Consider the following 24877-nt stretch of genomic DNA (forward strand, 5'->3'; position numbering starts at 1 on the left):
TGCTGGTGAGCTGTGTCGCTGAGGGAGAGTCCAGCTGAAGTTGTCTGAAGTTACAGTTGAGCGTTCGGTGTCATAATAATGCGGTGATGATCATGAATCGACAGCAGAGCGATCGGGGCGTCGTGTTAACCGCCTTCATCAGTAACAATGAAGAGTTACCGGCCGTCAGCTGCAGTAGAGAACACACCGAGAGGTGAGTGAGGGAGACACTTTATTCGTTACGCACGAGAGCAGGGCTCGGTCTCAACATCTCGCGCGCTCACGACATCTTTACGCGTTTTTGGTCGCCGTATTTATAGTCGGCTGTGGGGCATAGAAATGCTGCCTGTGTAGACAACTCGTTGGGTTTTAAACACATAAAAAACACACTCATTTGCTTTAAGACACAGCCCAGTACAAAGGTCTATGCTTTTATTACAGTAACCATAGGTTAACCACGATAATTGTACGGAAAGTCTGCTCAAACAAATGCTAATCAATCTGACAAAAATCATGATTACTACGCTTTTACGAGAATTAAACTAGGGTTAATTTTCAAAATACCGTTGTATACTTTAGTAGTTACTTTAATAGTATGTAATGGCAGTAAAGATATTGATCATAAACCATCATTCAGGGTCACAAAAAAATGATCACAATGAACATACTTGTTCTCTAACTTGTATAAAGCATAATTTTAATTTTAATTGATTATTTATGTATTTTATTGCTTTTAAATGCTGAAGTTCTCATTACGGTAACTCGTTTAGTCTGAGTGCATGTTGTAATTTAAACATATCAGTAAAATTAAAACTACAAGATGTTCTCAAATGACAAAAAAAATCTTTAACAGAATATTAATGTATAATAAAAATGAAGAAATCGTGATATACACATTTTTAAAAGACTCACTGTTACACACACATACAAATATTAAGTTTGATTTTATGTGTAGAAACACATCTACCAGTACATTTCAGATGGTCAACAGGTTAAGGCTAAAATACACGACAAGACTTTTGCTCAGATTTTCAGTCTGGACTTGTTGCAGAAAGTCTGTGCCAGGCTGCAGATTTGATCAGTTAGTGTGTTTCTATCTGAAACTTTCTAAAAGTCTGCAAGTGTGTGATGTCTAGTTTAAAAAACTCTGTTCAGATTTTAAAAGTCTTGTAGTGTATTCCAGCCATTAACAGACTCCTTTATTTTTCTAGTTAAAAGCTTAATATTCTCTTGTCACGCTGTGTACACACCGTTTTTCCGTGCTCATTACCAATACAGATAGTTTTCCACATTTACAAAAATGTAACATGTATTATTTTCTATTAAAATATACTTCATTAATGTCTCATCATGTATGATTAATAAAAACTTGCTTCTGTTTTTTGCTATGGGGTTTACTGTTTTAAAAGGTTTCGGTAGTTTGTTTGCAGACACGTGATTCTGATGATGCGTGAAATGTGTTGTTTATGATTGTTTAAATCAATCAAACTATGAAACCACAAGTCGTTTTTGTTGTGTTGCAAAAGTTGTTGTTCGTGATGGGGGAAAATATAAGAGTATTGACTGAAAAGTAGAGGTTCAATTGTGTTTTTTTGTTGCGCTTGTTGGTGTATGAGGTTAACTGATGGCGCACCGCTATATAACTTGGAAGAGTTTGCGATTAGAACTTGTTTTCTAACTGTGTTGAGTCTATATCTAGAGCACCATGACGTGTGCCATGTGGAAAAACACGGAAGGAATTCTTGTGAAATCTGATTCATCTGCTGATTCAGCGCATGTATGAGTAAACGAGGAGCACAGTGTGTCAGCAAAGTTCTGTGTTTTTGTACTGGATTAAACATAAACAATGTCAAACAATCAATTACAACATGCTTCCGTTGATTTTATGAAGGAAACAGTTCATACTTTAGGAACGGTATAATGTAAAATTAGTGGAAGTGGTTTTGAAATTTTGACATCTTGAAAGTCCCGGGCCATGGCTAGCATCTGTATATTTGGTTCAAGCACGTGTCTAGTCAACATGAGATCTAGGGTTTGAGTCTCAGCAGTGTAGGGTGCAGTGGTCAGAGAGACAGACAGTCGTGGGTCTCAGGGCAAATCACCTTAAAGAGACAGTTCTCCCACAAATGAAAATTCTGTCATCATTTATTCACCCTCAGATTGTTACAAACCTGTATAAATGTATTTGTTTTGCTCAACACAGAGGAAGATATTTAGAAGAATGTCAGATCTCGCCCCCATTGACTCCCATAGTATTTATTTTCGCTACTATAATGGGAGTCAACGGGGGGGCGAGATCTGACATTTTTCCCCAATTTCTTCCTGTGTGTTCAGCAAAACAAAGACATGTATACAGGTTTGTAACAATCTGAGGGTGAATAAATGATGACAGAATTTTCATTTTGGGCTGAACTGTCCCTTTAAACTTGACGGACCGCTGCATCTACATGTGTGTGTTTGTGTGTTCATCACTCACTAGATAGACACCTTCTGAGTATGATGGGTTTTGTAGACTTCATAAAAGTGTCTGCTAAATGACAAATAAGTATTGTGTTGTTCTCCGTGTGTGTTTAGGCTGTGGAATGAGATGCTGGGTGTTTATTGTGTTCTCAGATCAGATGATGATGTGTGTGAATGAGATCTTCCTCATTCAACAGCTGTTTACTGAACTACTGTCTACATGAGTAGACGGGTTTGTTTGTGTGTCAGGGTGTCTGTGTATAATCTCACTGTTTGCTCTCACATCTGCTTTTTGTAAACAGACCGGCCTGTTAGATTCAACAGAGGACAAATTCTGTTGTGCAAAATCATACAAAAGCAGTTTCTATATCCAGATATTTGGTGAATCTCATGAAGTAATGCGTGTATTCTACACTTAAACCCGAATGCACACAAACTCATGGAGACTCATGACCCCGTCCTGACCAACATTCAGCGCTCTACGTGTAAACAAGCTTATAAATACAGAACAATATTTCTGGAAAATCTAAAACATGCGTACACATGCATGTTTTCGGTGATGGTTAGGCTTATTGTTTGTGTGTGTGTATGTCTGTGTTGTGTGTGTGATTGTTAGGGTTGGGTACCGTTCACTTTTTAGCCAAAACGGTACCTGGAATTCGGTACTTTACTTTATTTATTTCAGTGAAAAAAAGTCCAAACCTCTCAATTCAAACATTTTGTTGAAATTTTACACAAAGACTATAGAAATAACTACAGCATTATTATTACAACCAGCTTATTCTATTTCCTCCTCACACACATAATCATTTATTCATGCAGTGTGATAATTTACCGAAACCATGAGGCCTCCGCCATTAACAGACCATTAGATAATATAGAAAAACAAAACTTGAAAAGTCTAGAAAAATATTTTTAACAGCATCATTACTGATAATAACAGATTGATTTGTAATATACATTTTTATCAGAGATACTGAAAGAATTACATATAAATATATAATGTTGATCATACAATAACACATGATGTAAATGCGCATCAGTCTCCTGCGGCGCTTTAAACTGCACCTTGACGGTTGGCCTCACTCACCTCTTTCCACCCACTGCTCTAATCTGTCTTTAATAACTTTGTTTCAGGACTTCATGAGATGATTTTATTCATTGGTGGACAGAAAACACAAAGCGCCTCAACAAACTTAAATGTTCAGCGCAGTGTTATGTGTGTGCGTGCCGGCTGCGTCTGTGCTTAATTTTCTAAACAAGAACAAGTGAAATAAATAATATAAATATGATAACCATATGTAGAGTCGAGTGTTTATTTTCATTTTGTACGTTGATAAGGACAGCCTGCTTTATTAGCGGTTTTAGTTTCGCTTTGCGTGAAGTAAAATGTTCTCTCTCTCTCGTACCTGCTCACGCGCAGTACCCGATGCGTTCTCAAGTACCGAAATTTGGCACCGATTGATTTAATGTGAATCGATTCTCGGTAGTACCGATGTAATTCGGTCGGTGCCCTTAAAAGTACAGAGTCCGGTACCCAACCCTAGTGATTGTGTGTGTGTGTGTGTGGTGTGTCTGTGAGATGAGTGTGTGTTTCTTTCTTCTTTCTGTTTGTGACGCTGGAGCGCGGGTACAGAATCAACACTCTTATCATCACTTTTCCATTAACACAACACACACGTGGTCTTGTGCAGCACCTGTTTGACTGTTCTTGAGAAGTTCACTAGAACACGATTAAAGCTGAGATTAATGTGTGATGAAGAAGAATAAACTTGATTTAACTCTGTTCAAATCAATATAATATGCAAGAGTTTATAAAGAGTGTATGATTGTAGATGTGTTCCTCTGGCTTCATTTCCTTTTCAGTTCATTTAGCTTTTGGGTTAGTTTTGGCCATTTTTCTCATAGACTCAACATACTGGACATCATTTTACTGAACACTGTAATGAGGAACCGTCCATAATGTCACCTGTGCTTATGACTTCATTATTACAAACCGGTTTAGTCTTCATAAGAACAGCTTCATGTTGAATGATGATGTTTTGTGATATTAGGAAAGAAAGACCTTGTCATTATATTGAGAAATAAAAAGTGTGTGGCAAAGTCATGCGTTTATGATGTGCACATCAAGAGCTTCATGTCAACCTGTCAGTGTAATGCATTAATGTTAAACCGTACGTGTTAAAGAGTAAAAACACACATGACACATTAATCTCAGCTCAGTAAAGTAAAGTAAAGTACACTTCTCATCAACTAATATGAGTTTGACTTCTCACACATATCACAAAAATATCACAGACCTAAAGTGACTTTCACATTGTCTTGAAACGTTTGGAGCTGATTGAATGGTTGAATGTATGTACATGTGTTGAGTGGTGTTAGAAAGATCATTCGGCGTCTCTAAGCAGCGGCATTCCAGCGGTTGTCATAGCAACAGCCGGCGTTCCTGTTGTTGGGAGCTGGTGGCTGGACTCTTCAGTGTGTGTGTTTGATCATGGAGTCAGTGTTGTGTTGCGTGTGTGTGTTTGTGCTGGAGGTTTTGTGTTTCTCTGTGGTTTTATTGTAACACTGTCAGGGTTTTATGAGAGTTCTCTCGGTCACGTGACAAACGCTGGCTGGGTTCATGACTAAACCATGACAGACGTCCTCCTCGCAGCGTGACGAAACTGTACTCGTGCTCTCTCTCTCACTTTTACGTCAGTTCTTTGTGTTTAGCAGGCTTTTATTCCACCGGACCATGACGACAAACAATTTGACATGTCAATATCATTATCACTTCGTGACACTTCATGTCTCAGTCATTGTGCTTTTGCTCTATGTGATTTTGATTATATTGATTGTCAGCACCGTGTCTACACTGGACGCGACTGTGACCCTTTGACTCCCATAGTAGGAAAAAATGCAATGTTAGTCAAAAGTGCCCCAGAACTGTTTGCTGTCCTACATTCTTCAAAATATCTTCTTCTGTGTTCATCAGAACAAAGACATTTATAAAGATTTGGAACACCTCGAAGGTGAGTAAATGATGACAGAATTTTCATTTTTGGGTGAAGTGTCCCTTTAATGGGTTTGTCGTGTCGCGTCGCACCGCATCCAGTGTGGACAAAATGTACAATTATTATGGGTTCTTATTGTCTGTTTTCGTGTCACATCGCGTTGCGTCTTGTGTAGACACGGTGTAATGTTTTGTAAATTTGTTTATTGGTGTCATATTTGACACGTGAATATTTAATAAGCATTAAACAGGTTATTATACAGACTTTTGTATGTATATGTGATATTAAGTTATGAATGACATCATGACTGCTGGTGACATCACATTTGGTGAACTAGGAGCAGCTAAAACTGTCAATCGTAATAAATTACATTCATAATCTGAATGTTACTATATATGTTTAAATGAGCCAAAAAAGCAATAAAAGTTGTCATTGAACAATACATGATCAGTTTAATAGTAATAATAAGAGTTTGGTGTGTTGATTGATGACGTGTTCCATGTGTTTGTGCACACACATGCGCAGCCATAAGATGGGTCAGTATAATGTCCAGAGGTCCAGAGGTCCGGCGGCGGGGAAGAGTCCGCACCAGCGCTGTAACTCACAGGAATCTCTGGATGAGAAGGTGATGGTGGATTATTTTAAAGAGCTGGAGATCATTCAGCACACCAGAGATGCTGAACAGCCTGAAGACGTCCAGCTGAAGGTGCCTGATGGTAAAAACACTTCACTTCCACACACTTCTTCTTTAAGTAGAAACACACTTTCTTGTTTTGGTGTCTTATAGCAAAAATCTTTTAGTAAAACCCATGAAAATGCAGATTCTGTTGTACTGTTATTAGCAGATTTGGACGAGAAAATCTGTGTTCAGTGCTGGAATGTCTTTGTCTTTACTGTATAGTTGAAGAACAACAGGAAGATCGTACAATATACCCCACGCTCAGGCATTGTTTAGCCCTACAGACAGAAGAAGTTGTGACTTCCTCAACATCTGGCCGCTTTTAGAAAAAGGAACGGCTTTAAACAGCCGTCCAAGTTCAGAAATATATGAAAAGGCACTTTATTTACACGCCACTCCCTTCACGCACACTCTGAACTCATCGGGAGAGAGAGAGACATGCGCTTATTCTGAAATGACAGTACTTACAGTATATGATCGACCTGTTTCTTAAGATGATGTAGAGGTAATAACTGCTGCTTCCTGAGTGGACGTTTGTAGATATGAAGCTTTTGTGCGTAGCCTAAAATTGCACTGCACAGGACCTACAATGAGTTTCTGTGGCCGCTCATGCGCGCAGCTTCAGACGGAACATCGCCCTCTGCCAATTTGCAATCGTGTTCCTCCGTGCATTTGCGATCGAGTTCCGAAGGTTGGGGCTTCGGGGAACTGTCACACCCCACCTGCAGTACCTCTGCGCCCCCTGGTTGAGAACTACTGAAATAGCAAATGCATTTGCGCCCATGGGCCTGCTGGTCTGAAAACGAGGTGTGTTCAGGTGCATTGTTGACGCGTTGCTATTTTGAGGCAACTGAAATAGACAACGCCACTGAGCGACTGAAACCTGCTCTAAAGTCAACAGCGCAATATATTTTTGTTTATTTATAGAGTGCGTTAGAAATATGCGTATATAGGCGGGTGCACAGCGTGCGTACATTCTGCTTATTACACACAGAGGGACGCGCAGCACACATATTAACAATAAATTTGGATTACAATGTTATTATTGTGTGCATAAAAACACAAAATCCGGCTGGTCCTATAGATCAGTGGTTCTCTTTGTGTAGAGCTCATCGCATTGCGGCACCCCAAATGAAGACTTATAATCTTAAACTTAAACTTCAAATTTTAATTAAACCAAATACATATTTAGTTATACAAAGCTGGACACTGGAACATCAATTCTTTTGGCTGGTGGTCTTATTTTTCGGAAGTTTGATTGGATAAAATTGATGATAAATTGCAATATTTAATTAAATACGCCCCCTGGATCCATCTTGGGGCCCCCAGTTTGAGAACCACTGCTGTAGATGGTCTGCTGGCGTGATTTAACCTTGCACACGAGCAAATGCGTTTCCTCTCTGGAGACGCGTCCAGTCTTTGCTCTTGCAAATTCCGCTGTGTAAATAGCGAGTCCATCATAGCACGAGCGCAACTGGCTCTTAAAGCGTTGATATGACACGGCTAAAAGGAATATTATGGTTTGTTTTAGATGTGATGTAATGTGTAAACAGGATTTAAGGTTGATAAACGCTGTATTTTCCACACACCGTGCATTTTTGTATCTCCTCTTTGCTCCGCCTCTCTGAAACACACAGATTTTTAACAAAGCTCATGGCTCTGAAAAGCGAGGTGTGCTGTGATTGGCCAGTTCACCAGTGCGTAGTGATTGGTGGAATACTGCAAGCGTGTGAGGGAAATGTGACGCCTCTGACCATATCTGGAACATCAGGTTCCTCTTCAATTGTACTGACAGGTACGCCCACCTTACTTGTGTACACATTTGGGCGGTCTCAGTCAAATCAGACCACCAACTGACGTAGATTTGTGGGGGTGTGGTTACACGACAACGTTTCCCATACAATGCATTTACTTGGGCGATCCGCCCAGGTACATTAATGGCCGCCCAAGTATAGTTGACCTCACATTTTGTTATTTTTTATCCATCCGGGATAATAACGGTATCTGTGATCGATTAACTAGTGCATAAACTGCGCTTCTGCGTCTTCTCTCTTTCCTGAATTGTTTGGTGTGAGTGGCGCGTGGCCGTGTGCGCATCCTCCTCTTCCGTGTTCCCATGTACTCTCTTCCAATGAGCTCCATGTGTGTGCCACAAGTCTGTCAAAACCCTGTGGGAAACACTGCACGAGGCATTTCTGGCAGGTCTGGGTGAGCGTTCGCTTTTAGATAGAGTTTTGTTCCCACACTTTCATTTGTGCAATTTTACGTGTCTAATGGCCTCTTTACACAGCAAAGGCGGCACAGAAACCGAATCTGAAGCGGCATAAATGTGTATTTACTAGGGATGTAACGGTATTGTAAATATCAAAGTATCGAGATAGCAAAATCTTTCGATATTATCGTGGTCGCATGACGATAGATCTTCCAGGCAAAGTGTAGTTTTTTCAGCCAAATGGAGCGAATTCAGGGTAGCGGGAATTACAATTCCCATCAACCCATGCGTGCCCATCATCCTCTGCGCTCTGCTGCCGCCCCCACTACAGATCAAGTTGAGCGAAAATGGTGGATGCCGCTAGTGGCATAGAAACGGATTTACAAATTGTTGAAGCTAAAGCAAATTATAAATCAGATGTGTGGAATAGATGTCTGCTTGGGCTTTAAACGAAAGCCCGAACCCGGCCCGTACCCGAGATTGTTTAACCCGGCCCGACCATTACAGTTACATTTTAAGCCCGAACCCGAAGTGCGTTGAACAGCAAGCTTTGTTGAAATGTGCTGCATTTTATGATTGCTTGCGATGATAATTAAACAAATAGCTACATGTAGACAAACACAGTTTCATCAAGGCACGGCGGCCCCCTCAGCAGTGAACACACAAGAAAAAATAAGAAATAGCACAGACTTACCAATAACTAAACTTTGCTGTGGGTGAACAGGTGTTAAAGTCAAAAATCATTGTTGAACCCTCTGGAAGTGTTGGTTTAAGCGCCGTCCTCCTCTGATTAAAAGTTATCCCAGCTGCACTGAAGTTCCTCTTTCTGCGGCTGCTAACGTCACTTGCAGGGATGCTGAGGACACTACGGGCCGGTCTTGACAGTAATGACAAGATCATCATTCTTCCAGAGTGCAGCTTTCCCTGCATACGTTTTCTATCGCTAATCTTTTGCTTTATCGCACTCATCTTACCATCACCTGCTGTGTTGTGACAATGAGAACAAGAGCAGCAGCACGTGCGCAGAACAGTTTGTGTGAAAAGTGTGTGTTTTCTCTCGTGTTTTTTTGTGGTCACAACGCAGCAAACACGCAAGCACACTCCACGGCACGCAAACTTGTTTGTATATAGCCTATATATTTTTAGTTACAAACCCGAATATGAGGCTATTCATTAAACATTAACCCGACCCAAATCCCGCAAGTTTTTCGGGCCCCATCGGGCTCGAGTCGGGTTGCAGACGTCTAGTGTGGAAGCATTTCGGTTTTCCCGTGACAAGTAACGAGAAAGGAGAAAAGGTGACGGACAGACAAAAAACAATATGCAGACACTGCGGTGAAGTACAATTCGGGGAATGCGACTAATATGAAGAGACATTTGTTACATCATCACCCCGAAAAGTTTCATGAAGATACGAGGAGCAAAAAAAAATATTAGTGAGTGAAGCAGTGAATGAGGTGAGTGTAGCAGTGAATGAGGTGAGTGTGTGAGTGTAGCAGTGAATGAGGTGAGTACCTGACTGTTTGTGAGTTGTTAAAAGTTGACAAACAACTCATGTTATCAGTTTTTTTCATGTTAATTTTTTCATGTTTCATGTTCTCAAAATGTTTATGTTATTAATTTTTATGTTATTATGTTAGTTCCTGTTTCTTACTGACTTTACTGTTCTTTGCATTTTAAAATTACCTAATCTAAAAAAAAAAAAGTGATCTTTGTTCACTCATTGTTTAATAAACACTTATGCCACATTTTTCCAAGTCTTCATTTGTTTTGTTTTTTTCCTGCACAAAATTCAATAAATATCGTATCGTAGTCTTCATATCGAGGTACTATTGTATCGTGAAATGTTGATATCGTTACATCCCTAGTATTTACACAGACTGTTAATGCGGCTCTAAAGCTGGATAAAGAAGGACGCGGTCTCTTGACATGTTTTCACCACAAAATTTCAAATGCTATTAGATTATTAATGATAATCTTAAACTATAATTTATTTTATTATTAAGTTTATTTATTTTATTTAGCCTTGTTGTGCAAGTTCTCTGGAGCTTGTGCAGAGGCAGCAGCTTTTGCCAGAGGGGAACTGGAATCCCCTGGTTGGGCCTGGGTTCTCCTGAGGTTTTTTTTCTCGATTAGAGTTTTGGGTTCCTCGCCACCGTTTGCATACTGTTTTTGCACTATCTGCCTGACCGGGGGGGCTGCTTTAGAATTTTAAAGTTTTACTTAATTAATATTGCATATAGGAATTTATTATCTGTTATATTTGACCTGTGCTTCTCTCTCCTTTATCCTAAATGTGTGTCTCACTGAGCGTGTGTGTGTGTGGTTGTCTGTGTGTACGTGCTGTGTGTGTGTGTTGTGTGTGTGTGTGCGTACTTGTCTGTGTACGTACGTGGTGTGTGTGTGTGTGTTGTGTGTGTGTGCGTGCGCATCCGTGTGTGTGTGTGTGTGTCTCTGTGTCTGTGTGTGTTGGTGCGTGTTGTGTGTGTGGAGTGTTTTGTGTGTGGGTGTGTCTGTCTTCTGTGTTTTCAAACTTTTCTTGTTTTTGCAGGTACAACTTTGATTGTTTTGCTTGTAGTCAATGTGTCTCATGTGCAGCTGCTTTGTAACAATGAAAATTGTAAAAGCGCTATATAAATAAAGTTGAGTTGAGTTGAGTAAAGCGGCATAAATGCATTTACACAGGAATTAAAATTATGTGAAATAATGCTGAACATAACCACAAAAGCACAGTTCTAACAATATGCTATAAAATAATGCCTTAAATTAAACGATATAAACTAAAAAAAAATACTGACACTAATAATAACAATGCATACTTTAGGATAAAAACAATATTAGGATATAAATGCAACATTTTAAATGAATTGAAAGACGGCAAAAGTTGTTTTAAAGAGCCAGAAAGTCACTGTCGACCAGGTAAATGAACAGGTCCGGTGTTACAGTAAATGTTACCAGATCGTTTTCGTGTATGAAATATTGTCCTCAATTAGATGCTTTTGGATATGTAGGCTAACGACAAAATCATTTGTCGTTATATTTGTCGTATTGCATTTCAATCCTATCCGGATGAGACCCAAATCATTTACGCTCCTAGGGTCGGGCATCTGTGCACAAGCGCTACTGTCCTTCACTTCCACTGTCCCCATCCTACTGTCCCTCACTCCTACTGTCCTCTCATCTACTGGACCCCATCACTACTGTCCCTCCCTGTCCCCACTCCACTGTCCCCTTTCCACTCCTACGTCCCCACTCCTACTGCCCTCACTCCTACTGTCCCCACTCCTACTTCCCCACTCCTACTGTCCTCCTCTCCTACTGTCCTCCGACTCCTCATACTGTCCCCACTCCTACTGTCTCCCACTCCTACTGTCCTCACTCCCTGCCCTCATCTCTCTCCATCCTACCTGTCCCCACCTCTGTCCACTCCTACTGTCCCCATCCTCTCTATCTACTGTCCCCACTCCTACTGTCCCTCCACTCCTACTGTCCTCCTCCACTGTCCACCTACTGTCCCCACTCCTACTGTCCCAACTCATACTTCCCCCTCCATACTGTCCCACTCCTAACGTCCCCACCCATACTGTCCCCACTCATACTGTCCCCACTCTACTGTCCCCACTCCTACTTTCCCACTCTACTGTCCTCACTCCTACTGGCCTCACTCCTACTAGTCCCCCTCCACTGTCCTCACTCCTACTGTCCTCCACTCCTACTGTCCCCACTCCTAACTGTCCTCACTCCTACTGTCCTCACTCCTACTGTCCCCTCTCCTACTGTCCCATTCCTTACTGACCCACTCCTACTGTCCCCTCTCCTACTGACCCCACTCATACTGTCCCCCTCCACTGTCCCCACTCATACTGTCCTCACTCCTACTTACCCACTCCTACTCCCACCTCCTACTGTTCCCACTCCTACTGTCCCCTCATACTGTCCTCACTTCCTACTGTCCTCATCCCTGCTGTCCTCACTCTCTGCTGCCCCACTTCTTACTTCCCACTCCTTACTGTCCCCACTCCTACTGTCCTCACTCTACTGTCCCCAACTCCATACTGTCCCCCAACTCATACTGTCCCTCACTCTCCTCGCCTCACTCTACTGTCCTCACTCTACTGTCCCCACTCATACTGTCCCACTCCTTTACTGTCCCCACTCCTACTGTCCCCACTCCTACTGTCCCCACTCCTACTGTCTCACTCCTACTGTCCTACTCCTACTGTCCCCTCTCCTACTGACCCCACTCATACTGTCCCACTCCTAACTGTCCCACTCTTTACTGTCCTCCACCCTACTGTCCCCACTCATAACTGCCCTCACTCTACTGTCCCCACTCATACTGCCCTTCACTCCTACTTTCCCACACCTACTGTCCCCATCATACTGTCCTCACTCCTACTGTCCTCACTCCTACTCGTCCTCACTCCTACTGTCCCCACTCTACTGTCCCCACTCCTACTGTCCCCACTCCTACTGTCCTAACTCTACTGTCCCCACTCCTACATGTCCCCTCTCCTAGCTGACCCCATACTGTTCAGTACCCCATACATGTAGATCATACTGTCCTCACTTTACGATCTGGACCGAAGCACACTTACATTATTATGATCTGACTGTTTTGAGGTAAACAGTAAGAAAATCACACACACTCTCATCACAATATAGAGTAATGTTAAGCTTGTGATTTATAATGTGTTCGACTTCATGTGCGTGTTGCGCAGACCCATCCGCTTAAGTAACACGAGAGCTATTTAAATAACTCCTGCGGTATGCAGCACTGCATAATGTCGACAAACAGGTCTGCATGTGATCATGTCCCACGTGTCGGAAGGTTTTTTCCTTAAGAAGGAGAGGAGCTAAAGGAGGAATTTAAATAATATTTCATGTCATGAGAACTTTAAAGAACTTTTATTGACTTTAAAGTTTTTTTAATCACTTTAAAGCCTTAAACGGTTTAGCCCCTACCTACATAACAGAGCTTCTACCACACTACAACCCATCACGCTCTCTAAGAGCTCAAAACTCCAGACTTTTGATAACACCTAGAATAACTCAATCCACCAAAGGGGGTCAGACACACTCTCTCAATTTAAATCTAGATTAAAGACACATCTTTCAGCCAAGCATTCACTTAATGCAAAATATGCTAAATAAACCACTGTGAGACTGCATTTATTAGATATTATTTATTAGAATGATCTTGCTTGTTCTATAAACACCATGCACTATGCTGTGTTTGACCTTTTTTGTGTTTTTCAGTTTTTCTCCTGTAAAGCTGCTTTGGAACAATGCACATTGTGAAAAGCGCTATATAAATAAAATTGAATTTAATAAGTTCAAATAAAAAAATCTGCATTCCTTGCACACACAGTCACAAACAATCATACTCCAAACATTTTTCTAAATTTACTTTAAATAGAACCGAAACTAAATAAATGTAATTTGCCATTAAAAACTAATCTAAACTATTTTAATGGCTGAAAACAGAAAACTCAAAATTTACATCATGCATTCAAACTGTGCCACAGCCTGTCTGAGTAAACAGCCACAGCACAAACAAAAATACTCCAAACATTTAAATCATTTTATGAAAAAATAAAACGAAAAATTTGTTTGAATTATTAAAAAAATCTGCGTTGTTATTAAAGGGCACGTATTTTGCAAAAGTCACTTTTATAATGTGTTTAAACTTTAATACGTGTCCACAGTGTCTGTAAACAAGCAGTCTAAACAGTTAAAAATGTGCTCACTCCTTTTTTAACAATTTGCGTAATTCAAAAACCCTGCTGGTAAAAGCAAAGATTTGAATTCTGCCGTTAATGTCGTCACTCAATGGTAAAGCCTGCCCAGCAGTGGTGACGATCTGCCCTATTTGCTGAGACACAGTCCAATGTGGGAAGTACAACAGTCGCCATCGTTAGATCGTCACTGGAGCTACACAATGTCTGTGCCACGGTGGGCACTACAGTTGTTCTGTATTAGGATGTACCGACCAGCATAACTGTCTCCATAGACTCCCGCAAGCTGAGTTACAGAGAACAGCATGGTTAAATTTCATTTTTGAAGGCAATGTCCCGCTGAGAATCGGTAAATTATTTCACGTTTCCGCCAATCATTTCACTCCTTACTGCTTCACGAATGAGGGCCAGTACAACGCTGGACTTTCAACGAGGTTGCTACTGAAACCGGGAGCAATACCAACACTTCGTGCCCAGTCCTCATATCCAGCAGAAGCAGTAACGTTAAGTATCACACCTCATATAGTTGCTGATGAGTCTTTCAAAATGGCCACTCTTAATGTGCTTGTTATGGCGCTATATTGGTAATGTTGCTAACAATAGAAGTACAGCGTCTAACTGTATTTATTGACGCTGCCCTCACATGCTGTCGGGCTTATCGTAAACAATACGTAAAGTAAGTGTGACAGTACATGATAGAACAACGTTGAACGCGTAGTATAACTGTAGTTACGCTAAACTATACCTGCTCGACCTCCATGCAGCATTTATTCTCTGTAATCATTTTACTGCAATTCCCACACGAGCACCTGCACAGCGATTTATACATTATCATGACGGACCATGCTAATGCTTATCGATCACTTGAAGAACGTTCATTTCACAATAACTGCAAAATTACAACTAACCATTCGGAAACGTCCTGTTCCATTCTTAAGGTTGTCACTTCTTCTTGTGTCTCCATCAGTGTCAGACTCCGGTTCGTACATATAGGGCTGAACACCACTAACAATTACTGACATTTTGATGTTTTGTTTTGGCCGGTACGCATCGGCTCTCACTAAATCCTTGGTGTTTCGAGTCTGACGTCATCACGCAACAGTGTTTTATTGGCGATTTTAACAATCATAGGTAGTTTAGATGGATAGAGTAAGGTTAGGGTTAGGGTGTGGGTTAGGGTAAAGGTTTCGTAAGTCTTGAAACACCAAGAATTTAATGAAAACCAACAAGCCACGCCCACGGATCTGACTCGAAACACCATGGATTTAGTGAGAGCCTCAGCAACGAGTTCCTGAAACTCCGCCCTCCTCTGGAGAGGGGGCTGGGACGAAAAGCTCATTAACATTTAAAGAGATACAAGCAAAATCTGTGCGTTTTTACACACACTCAAAAATGGGCAACTTCAAAATTCTATAATAAATGATCCGCTGGGTATTTTGAGCTAAAACTTCACATACACACTCTGGGGACACCAGAGACTTCAGAGGCCGCATCAGAGTCGCCTTTGATACTGAGGAGGTCTGAGGAGGGTTAGAGCCGGCATATTTTAGACCGGCTTTCATGCGGCATTGCATCTTTACACAGAAATTGAATCCGCCACAGAAACGCCTTAACTCGCCTGTGTAAAGACGACATAATACATGCATGGGCAATTTATAACACACCAAAGGCACAGAAAAACACATATTTGCACCACATGACCCCTTTAAAGGGAATAAGAGATGAGACCCTCAGTGCGTTCCTAATCACGCACTTATGCACTATTCCACGCCATTTTGTAGTATTAATAGTTTGAGTAGTGTGTTCACATTGAAAATCCTTAAAAAAGAAGTGCACTTGAAGTACCCAGATGATGCACTTTTTCAACCGAAAATCTGAAGTGTGGAACTGTGGACACTTCACGCACTCAGCGGTCGCAGTTTCTTTGCTATCGGACGCTGCTCGAGCAAAACTCTCCTGCAGAATGATAACGCTTCAATCTGATGATGACTAAAGTTTACATTTAACTACATTAAATGTACAATGTATAAATAGATTTTTATTCACACGCATTGTGCCGTGCGATTGACGTCATTTGCGTTCGTCTGGGAAACCGATATACTTCTGGTTAGTATAAAACCGTTTAGTATTCCATTTGGGACGATACTACCCTTCTAAACTTTACACACTGCATGGTTGAGTGCATAGTGCATAGTTTAAGTGCATAGTGTATAGTATGTCATTTGGGACACAGCTTCTGATTGGTTTACTGCACGTTTTGCCCACGACTCCCATGACTCATTATGAGAATTGAGACAACCGTTTTAGACCATGCGCCGACCATTTTTCCCGTCCTTAAATTAGCAAAAGTGGGTTCGGACATGCCCTAAGTGCCCTGCGCTTTAGACCATGCGCTTAGATCGTTAAAATAGAGCACATCGTCTTGATGTGAATGTAAGTACCTCACTGTCCTTCACTGTGTAGTGCACTATTAAGGGTGCGTTTTACTTCCTCATGTTTTACAGAAGGTGAACAGGAAGAGGCGTGGCTGACGGAGGCGGGGCTAGCGACACTGTTTGACGAGTCTGCGACAGATGGTGAGGATAGCATCGTGCTTCTGTCCACGCTGACCCGAACGCAAGTGGCCGCCGTCCAGAGGCGCGTGGAAACCCTTAAACAGACGTTACGCAAAAGAAACAAACCCTACAGCGTCCCAGACGTCCGAGATATCTTCAAACCGTCGTCCTCTTCAGAAAATACAGTAAGCATTGGCGTATACGTAACACATCATACACAAGGTTACAGACGAATAATCCCTAACATAGGGGTGTAACGATATATATCGGGATATGATCATATGAAGATATTTCTTTGTTTGTGACAACAAGATGTTTTCTCTTGTTTAGCTTTCTTCATTTCAATTATATCGTAAAATGTTCTTTTTAGAGACAGACTTATACAATGCTTTATTCATTTTCAATGATGTCTGATATTTAGTTCATTTCTTGAATATAAATTCATTTAGTAAATGTTGTTTAAAACACTTTTGTAAGCGCAGTATTGTGTCACGTATCGTATTGTTACAAGGCTTTAGTGTGTCATGACTTTAAAGAAGAAAGCCCGTTATGAGCTGTTTCTGACGTGAGTGACATCAGACACAAATCACGACTGTGGTTTTATCATAGAAATAACACGCACACCAGCTGAACACAACAAACACCCCGAACCCTCAGTTTCCATTGGCTGTTCACTGTATGAGTCATCATCATCACATTCTCTGCACATACACTGTGATGAATAAACGAAGCGTGACATCTTTCAGTTGTCTGTTGAGCTCAGCCAATCACAGGTGTTTAATTGAGTCTGCATCACAAACATCTCCTGAAGTCATGTGATCTGCACGCGTGTGTAACAGTTCTTCTTTCTGCGTTTGTCTGTGAATGAAGGCTGATGTGACGTCCCCAGAGAGAAGTTTGGGCGATACACCAGAAGTCCAAACACTGGGTGTGTGTCTTCGGTTTCATACTCTCTGACTGTCTCTACAGCATTACTTCACGATCAGCACTGTGCATTTCTATATGTATGATGTGAAGAACATTTGATTTTCACTGCAACATGAAACGGAATATTCAGTATTTACAAGATGTAAATAATACTCCATAATTGTTATGTTGTGACAGAATCAAGAGCGGTGGAAGTTGAATTGAACCGTGTGTAAAATGAGATCAGTATTCGATCGTGTGTTCCGTAAGTAAGTAAGCATGACTGAATTGGGCCGTGTGTTGTTGTATGGATCACTGCTGTGGTTCTTTGAGGAACTCTTTTGCTGACTTCAGATAGCTTGATCGTAGAATCTGCAACCTTACAGTGTTTGTTTCTTTATCTGTGAAGACCTGACTGTATCGGGAGTGTAATCATGATATATCACAAGTGTTTTTAGAGCGATGCCGTGTCTGACCTGCATCAAGATGAATCCTGTTTTCTGCGCTTTGGATTTCATTTTCTAAATGTGCTTTTTCACCATAGACCTATTCAAGGGTTCATGGCATGAATATTTCATTCGATATATACCGTATGTGTATTTATTTTACAGAAGGTTAAATTAAACTTCATTCTTGATTCTGTCACTTCTCACATACAGCATAAATATGATCGAAAACACTGTTCATTAAATCATTTTGTATCGTTTTTAACCATTTGCTGAAAATATCGTGATATTATAACTTAAGCGAGTATGGTGTATTGTATGACATGAGCGAGGCTGTGTGCCGTGATGTTTGTGTGCTCTCGTCTCAGTTGTGAAACTGTGTTTGTAGGTAATGGGGCGGGGCCTGACGCTCATGGGGGCGGAGCTGACAGTGAGACAGACATTAACCTGGAGGTGTCGTTCTCTGAGCAAGCTCTTATCTATAAGGAGGGGTTAAAGGTCGCTCAGCCCCGGCGTGAAGCTGACGACAGGTTACCCGTGAGTAACATTAACAAATCAGCTGATTTACCCAGCATGCACCGGTGCAAAGTTTACACACCGTTAAGAGAGAACGCTCTCTCTCTCTCTCTCTCTCTCTCTTTCTGAAGAACTGTTTATGATTATAACAGATGAGACCTTTGACCTGTTACACAAAAAACACATTAGAATATTTGTATGCATCTTTATTTAGATGAATGTCACTGACTGCAGTTTTATTCGCATGGTATTGTTTTTATTGAGTAAAAGTGACATCTGCTGGTGAGGGCGTGGAACTGTCTCACTCTGTCCTGTCCGGAATTATGTCACTCTTTAATGGAGAGAGATTTAAACAAACCCTAGCAACCATCTCATCTTAGCGACCACCTCATATCAACACATAGCAACGTGCTGACACAACAGCCTAACGTGATGACGGTGTTCGCTCAGGATTTTAAAGTGTCTCAGGACAAGACGGGCCAGACGAGAGCCGGACACCTGTCGACTGAGGACATGAAGAAAGTTCGCAGGCTTGTCGTCATTGAGATGAGCGCTCTGTTCGACACGTGTGGAATCGAGATGAAGACTCACAAGGCGCTGAAGATGAAAGTCCGAGGTCAGTGTCTGTGAAACTAACGAACACCACTCCTCACTTCCTCTTCTCCTGTGAACACTTCACGGTTGTGATGACTGCTGTAGATTTCTTAGGATTGACCGTGATTCAGTGTGTGATGTGATTGGCACAGATTGTAAACGTAAGGGTTTGTTGGGTGTTGATGTGTGATGTCGTCTGTAGAGTCAGGTTTGTTCGGCGTTCCTCTCCCGACTCTGTTGGAACAAGACCAGCGGAGGATCCCGGGAACCAAAGTGCCTCTTATACTGCAACACGTAAGACAACAGACACATAAACTCCACAGCGCCCTCTGCCTGCCAGCGTGTGCTATGAGCGACATGGCGTCATTGCCGCTGCAAGTGATGACGTCACAGCAGCATGATCGCGTTGACGGAATGTTTGTTTTCGCTTTTGTTTTGAAGTTGATGTCACATATAGAGGAGCAGGGCTTAGACACAGAGGGTGTCCTGAGGATACCTGGAGCGGCCACTAGAGTAAAGGTGAGACGTCATCACACCTGATATGAACGTGCGTCTCACATGTGTCTTATTATATTGACAAAACTCAGAAAGGTTGAAAAGCACTTCTAAATGTGATGTATTTGTCAGGCAGTGTGTCAGGAAATGGAACAGAAGTTTTACGATGGGATGTTTTCGTGGGAGAGTCTCAAGCAGCATGACGCAGCCAGTGTCCTGAAACTCTTCATCAGAGAACTGCCGTTCCCTCTGCTCACTGTGGAATACTTCACTGCCTTCCTCTCTGTGCTCAGTGAGTGCGCACACACACACACACACACACGCATGAACACACACACACGCACACACACGGGTTTCCATGTTCCGTAGACTTCCACTGATTTTATATCAGGCTTCTGATCTATTTCAGTGGTTGTCAAACTGTGGTACGTGTATCCCTAGTGGTACTTGAAGAGACCCCGGTGGTACGTGACTTGATATACAACTCTATATACAGTATTTATTTACATTTCATGTTTTAAATACAATTGCAAATGTTTAATACATGATAAATACGGAATACATCTCGGCCTATATGCAGTTTTACAATAGTTGCATGAATGATTGATTATTGATCATCAGTGGACGTAACTCAGCTCAAGCACAGAGCGGCAGCAGACGGACGCTCACTCTCTCTTCTGACCAGCTGCGTGTAAATGAAGTTTCTTGAATGAACTGCTGCTTAAAGCTGTTGTTACTGCTGTAAAGTGCTAATTCCACACGCGTCTGCATTGTCTTGCTTTTCAACACGCGTCGTACTTGCTTTTTGCAAGTCCCCACAAAGTCCATAAAAGTCATTTCCAGAGCCCTGTTACTGTGCACTAGAGAGAAGGGGTTTGTGTCCACTATTACTGCTGACTAACTTGAAAAACATGGAAAAAAACATGTTCTTTAATCAAGTGTTTGTATTATTAACAATACATTAGAATCGGTGGACGAGGTGTAAAGAGAAAGATTCACAGCTCTACTATTCATTGAAATGTTGATGTTTCATGTGGTTTTCTACGGCGGTCATTAGGTGGTACTTGGAACAACTCATTTTCTTAAAGGTGGTACTTGATCTGAAAAGTTCGAGAACCACTGATCTAATAATCACACAAACCTTTCCGCAGTCTTACATTTTCAATAAATATCATTCTGTATGATTTATGAGCAGTTTTCCCTCATGGGGACCTTAAAAATGTCCCCACAAGGTCAAATTCTCGTGGCAGTACTATTAAACACGCACGTGTGTTGATTGTGATGGTTTGTGTGGTCCGTTCTGAGCAGAGCTGCCAACTAAGAAACAGCAGCTCCAGGCGCTCAATCTACTGGTGCTCCTGTTACCAGAACCCAACAGAGACACGCTGAAGGTCAGAACACACTCGTTTCACATTCATACTTTACATTCACTTCACATTCAAATGTCACCTCTCATTCACACTTCACTTCCCATGGCTGCTGTATTCTTCTCTTGAGCTGTGTTTGCGTGTCCGTTAGGCTCTGATGGAATTTTTCCAGAGGGTGATCGATCATAAGGACAAGAATAAGATGACTCTGAACAATGTTGCCGTGGTGATGGCCCCCAACATCTTCATGTGTAAAGGCTTTCGCAATAAGATCAGAGAACAGGAAGAGTTCGCCATGGCAACCGGCACCGCCAACATTGTCCGGCTTCTCATCCGCTACCAGAACCTGCTGTGGACGGTACGTGACATCATCCAGAACAGAACGAGAGAAAACCTCCCGATGGAAACACTCAAATACGTCTCGCTTTTTGTCTCAGATCCCCAAGTTCATTCTGAATCAGGTGCGCAAGCAGAACACAGAGAACCAGCGCAAGATGAACAGAGACCGAGCCGTTAAAAAACTACTGAAGAAGATGACCCACGACCGCGAGAAGACCTCCGACAAACCAGAGAAAAACACTGAGGTGATCTCACAGATTCAAGATTTACACTTGTGTGATGAGTGAGTGTGAGAGACACCCGGTGGAAATACACAGCAACTACATTTACAGATTTACAGTCACAGTCAATCAATGTATGCGCGCGTGTGTGTGCATGTGTGTTCATGTTTGTATATCCCGGTGGGGACCTAAACCTGAATGCACACCAACACATGGGGACTCGTGTCACTGTGGGGACCAAAATTGAGGTCCTCATGGGCACAAAAGCTTATAAATTGTACAGAACAATATTTTTTACAAATCTAAAAATGCAAAAAGTGTTCTATGATCTTTAGGTTTAGGGATAGGGTTAGGGATAGAATATACAGTTTGTACAGTATAAAAACATTACGCCTATGGACTGTCCCCACTGAGATAGTAAAGTGTGCGTGTGCATGCGTGTGTGTGCGCTACCAGCAACACGTCACGTTATTTTCAACTCATTTGTGTTGAACTGTGTTACATGAATTTCTTCCTCACAACTGAGAGAGACTACATAGGCTGAAAATGTGTATTTGACATATTCAACAAATAAAAAAGTGAAATTTTTGAAATAGTCAGCACAAGAAAATGAAAAGATGATTAAAAAATGGAGAAAACCTTACAGGAGAGAGTTAAGAGATACAGGATCAAAACATCAAATGAATCTGAAATGTTGATAAAGTGCTGATGTGTGCAGATAAAGTTGATTGTTTAAAGCAGCCGTACAGTCAAGTGTTTTTAAGAGAATCTGTTTTATATCATGAGAATGTGTTATCAGTCTACACACGGCCAATCTAACCTTGGTTTAAACGCATCATTTGTTTTTTCATGTCACAGACACCCGTTGTGTCCATTAGCTGTCCAATCATTGCAGAGTCTGTCTGTCCTTCTGGTTTTCTTCCCACCTCTGCCTCGCTTTCCATTTCAACATGGCAGCGGAGTGAAATCAGTCTATATGACGTGTTGGACAGAGAGTGTGTTTTGGTGATTGTGACGTGTTGTGCATTCAGGCTGAAGGCTTCATACGGGTTCAAGCTCCTCAGTTCTCGATGGTTTCTATGGCCGTACAGCTGACCGATGATCTGAAAGCTTCTGATGTTCTCACACGCTTTCTCACTCAAGAGAGGTAAACACACACAACGACCTGAGATCTGATCATTCTGAGGTCAGAGGACATGGTGGCGTGTGTTTGATCATATACACATACATGTCTTTACAAATGCATTATGATAATAATGATCTCAGTGACAGGAGGGACAGTCACTGCACACTGTAATGAAGTATCCGTCAAACCTTTCTCCTCCACGAGTTAAAGAAGCTGCTGTGCACGCTTTCATCAGACTAATGAATCAAACGAGGAAATGATGTGTAGTAACGCAGGTGGAGGAAAAACAGCCTCTTACAGCGCTTAACATGTACTCCAGTAAATGTGAAATACACAGTTATTCAACTACTCCATCACGTACAGAGAGAGAGGATTTGTAATGTTATAGTTGATAATAATAATTTACAGTATTATCAAAGAGTGCAACAAAAGCAACCTAGTTCTGAATTTTAATCTGTTGCAATGAAATATCCTTGTAATACCACTAGAGCCCACCAGAGGGCTGCACATCGCAGTTTGAAAAGCACTCGTGTCATCAAAAGCTTTCTGAACCATTTGAAATGTCTGAAGACACGTTTGTCACTCTATTTTTGAATGGTTTGTGTTGTGTTGCAGGTCTCTGACTGTGAAGAGAGAAGATTTGTGTCTCTTTGAGACAGGAGGAAACATCAGTGAGTACCTGATGATCTCTACAGTACAGTGAAAGATTTACTGAATAGAATAGAATATATCCAAACATTAGGATAGACATTCAAGTCATGAGGAGGAAACACAGACATCAACACCACCACAAACATTCTGCTGTTCCTGTCATTTACATTCATGTGTGTGTTTGTGTAGAGGAGAGATGTCTGGATGAAGAGACGTACATCAGAGCTCTTCTGGAGCTCAACCCCAGCGCAGAATGGGTCATTAAATCTGTTCATCACGCTCAGGGCTGACCCACCTCCAAACCTGCCAACCGACCAATCACAACACACCCCTTACAGAGGACATCATCAACACATCTCTCATGTAACTGTAACGCTCACTCACAACAAACTGTTTTCATTTGGTTTCATGTGGCACTCGGTTATCACATTTCATGTGTTTTATTGCTGTTAGAAACACTAATGTTGCTAGTTTTCATATGTTCAGCCTCAACATATCTGTGCCACATTTCAACACGAAAGTCAAATATCACAGCTAAAGAGAGAGCGTGATTCTGACTCTTCTACATGTTTCAGCACATCACAACAATCCTCCATATAGTACATTTGTTCAGATTAGACAAAATATGAAGAGTTTGTTTCCAAAAAGAGATAACTTCGTTTTTAAACAATTTCAAAAAGCATGTCTTTTAAACTGATAGTTATCTGTTGAGTTATTGTGGCTTAAATCAAAACAAACCAACTGCTGTTTGATTGATATTCATTGGAATGCGCAATAAAAAACATGATTTTTGAAAAATCTTAAAAACTGATTGATCTCATTTTGGAAATAAACTATATAGGTGGCTTGAAATGAGACCTGAATATTTACCTACTTACAAATCTGATACGTTTTCTATATGCAATTTATCCGAATATTCTCAACCAAACATGTCTAGACTTGCATTTCATAGTTTCTTCATGAAAGACATATGAGAGATTTTGTATATTATTGTCGTCATTCAAGTTGCAGAAGTCTCTCTACTGTAGTCATGATGCCAGTAACATGTTTGTTCATGTAGATGATGAATGAGCTGTTTCACGTTTTAAAACCTTTGAGAAGATCACTTTTTCTGCTCATGAAGATTTGAGATTTTTATGACAAAGGATGACAGAAGTCAAGCTGACCTCACACAACAGGATTATTCCAAACCTGTATAAATGTCTTTGTTTTGCTGAACACACCGTAAGATATTTAGAAGAATGTCAGATCTCGTCCCCTATTGACTCCCATAGTATTTATTTTCCCTACTATGGGGGGCGACATCTGACATTTTCCCAATTTCTTCCTGTGTGTTCAGCAAAACAAAGACCCTCAGATTGGTCCAAACCTGTATAAATGTGAGAAAATGATGACAGAATTTTCTTTTTTGGGTGACCCGTCTCTTTAAACTCAACTTCACAATGATCTAGACGTCATTCAGATTAGACATGATTTGTATTATTATTGTTTTGTGCAGCAAACTGAAGTTGATAGAACTGACTTTATGTTTTAATGCTTCAGAAATAACCACTAAATGTTTTTTTAATAAAAGCTTAATTCTTTATGTCTGTGTTTT

General features: G+C 41.2%; 1 protein-coding gene across 3 annotated transcripts; it reads left to right on the top strand.

Moving 5' to 3' along the window:
• arhgap18 (Rho GTPase activating protein 18) lies at positions 1–24865 on the top strand. Of its 3 annotated transcripts, XM_057353595.1 has the most exons (15): positions 2–193; positions 5961–6151; positions 16569–16804; positions 17490–17547; positions 18360–18508; positions 18938–19103; positions 19284–19375; positions 19523–19600; positions 19709–19868; positions 20885–20967; positions 21095–21301; positions 21381–21527; positions 22535–22650; positions 23245–23300; positions 23470–24865. In XM_057353595.1, the coding sequence occupies exons 1-15, from the start codon at positions 87–89 to the stop codon at positions 23568–23570; spliced, it is 1947 nt and encodes a 648-aa protein (XP_057209578.1). In that variant the 5' UTR covers positions 2–86; the 3' UTR covers positions 23571–24865. The 3 variants fall into 3 exon arrangements, with proteins under 3 accessions (XP_057209577.1, XP_057209578.1, XP_057209579.1); XM_057353594.1 differs by having other exon boundaries at positions 1–193; positions 19284–19600; XM_057353596.1 differs by lacking the exon at positions 5961–6151 and having other exon boundaries at positions 40–193; positions 19284–19600.
• Positions 24866–24877: the final 12 nt, after the last annotated feature.

The sequence above is a fragment of the Triplophysa rosa genome, linkage group LG15, assembly GCF_024868665.1.
Source record: "Triplophysa rosa linkage group LG15, Trosa_1v2, whole genome shotgun sequence".
Taxonomy (NCBI): Eukaryota; Metazoa; Chordata; class Actinopteri; order Cypriniformes; family Nemacheilidae; genus Triplophysa; species Triplophysa rosa.

Coding starts and splice junctions, on each gene's coding strand:
- arhgap18 (XM_057353594.1), top strand. CDS start 87: ATGATCATGAATCGACAGCAGAGCGATCGGGGCGTCGTGTTAACCGCC. Junction 21,302..21,380: donor ACCAGAACCTGCTGTGGACG/GTACGTGACATC, acceptor TTTTTGTCTCAG/ATCCCCAAGTTCATTCTGAA. Junction 22,651..23,244: donor CGCTTTCTCACTCAAGAGAG/GTAAACACACAC, acceptor GTTGTGTTGCAG/GTCTCTGACTGTGAAGAGAG.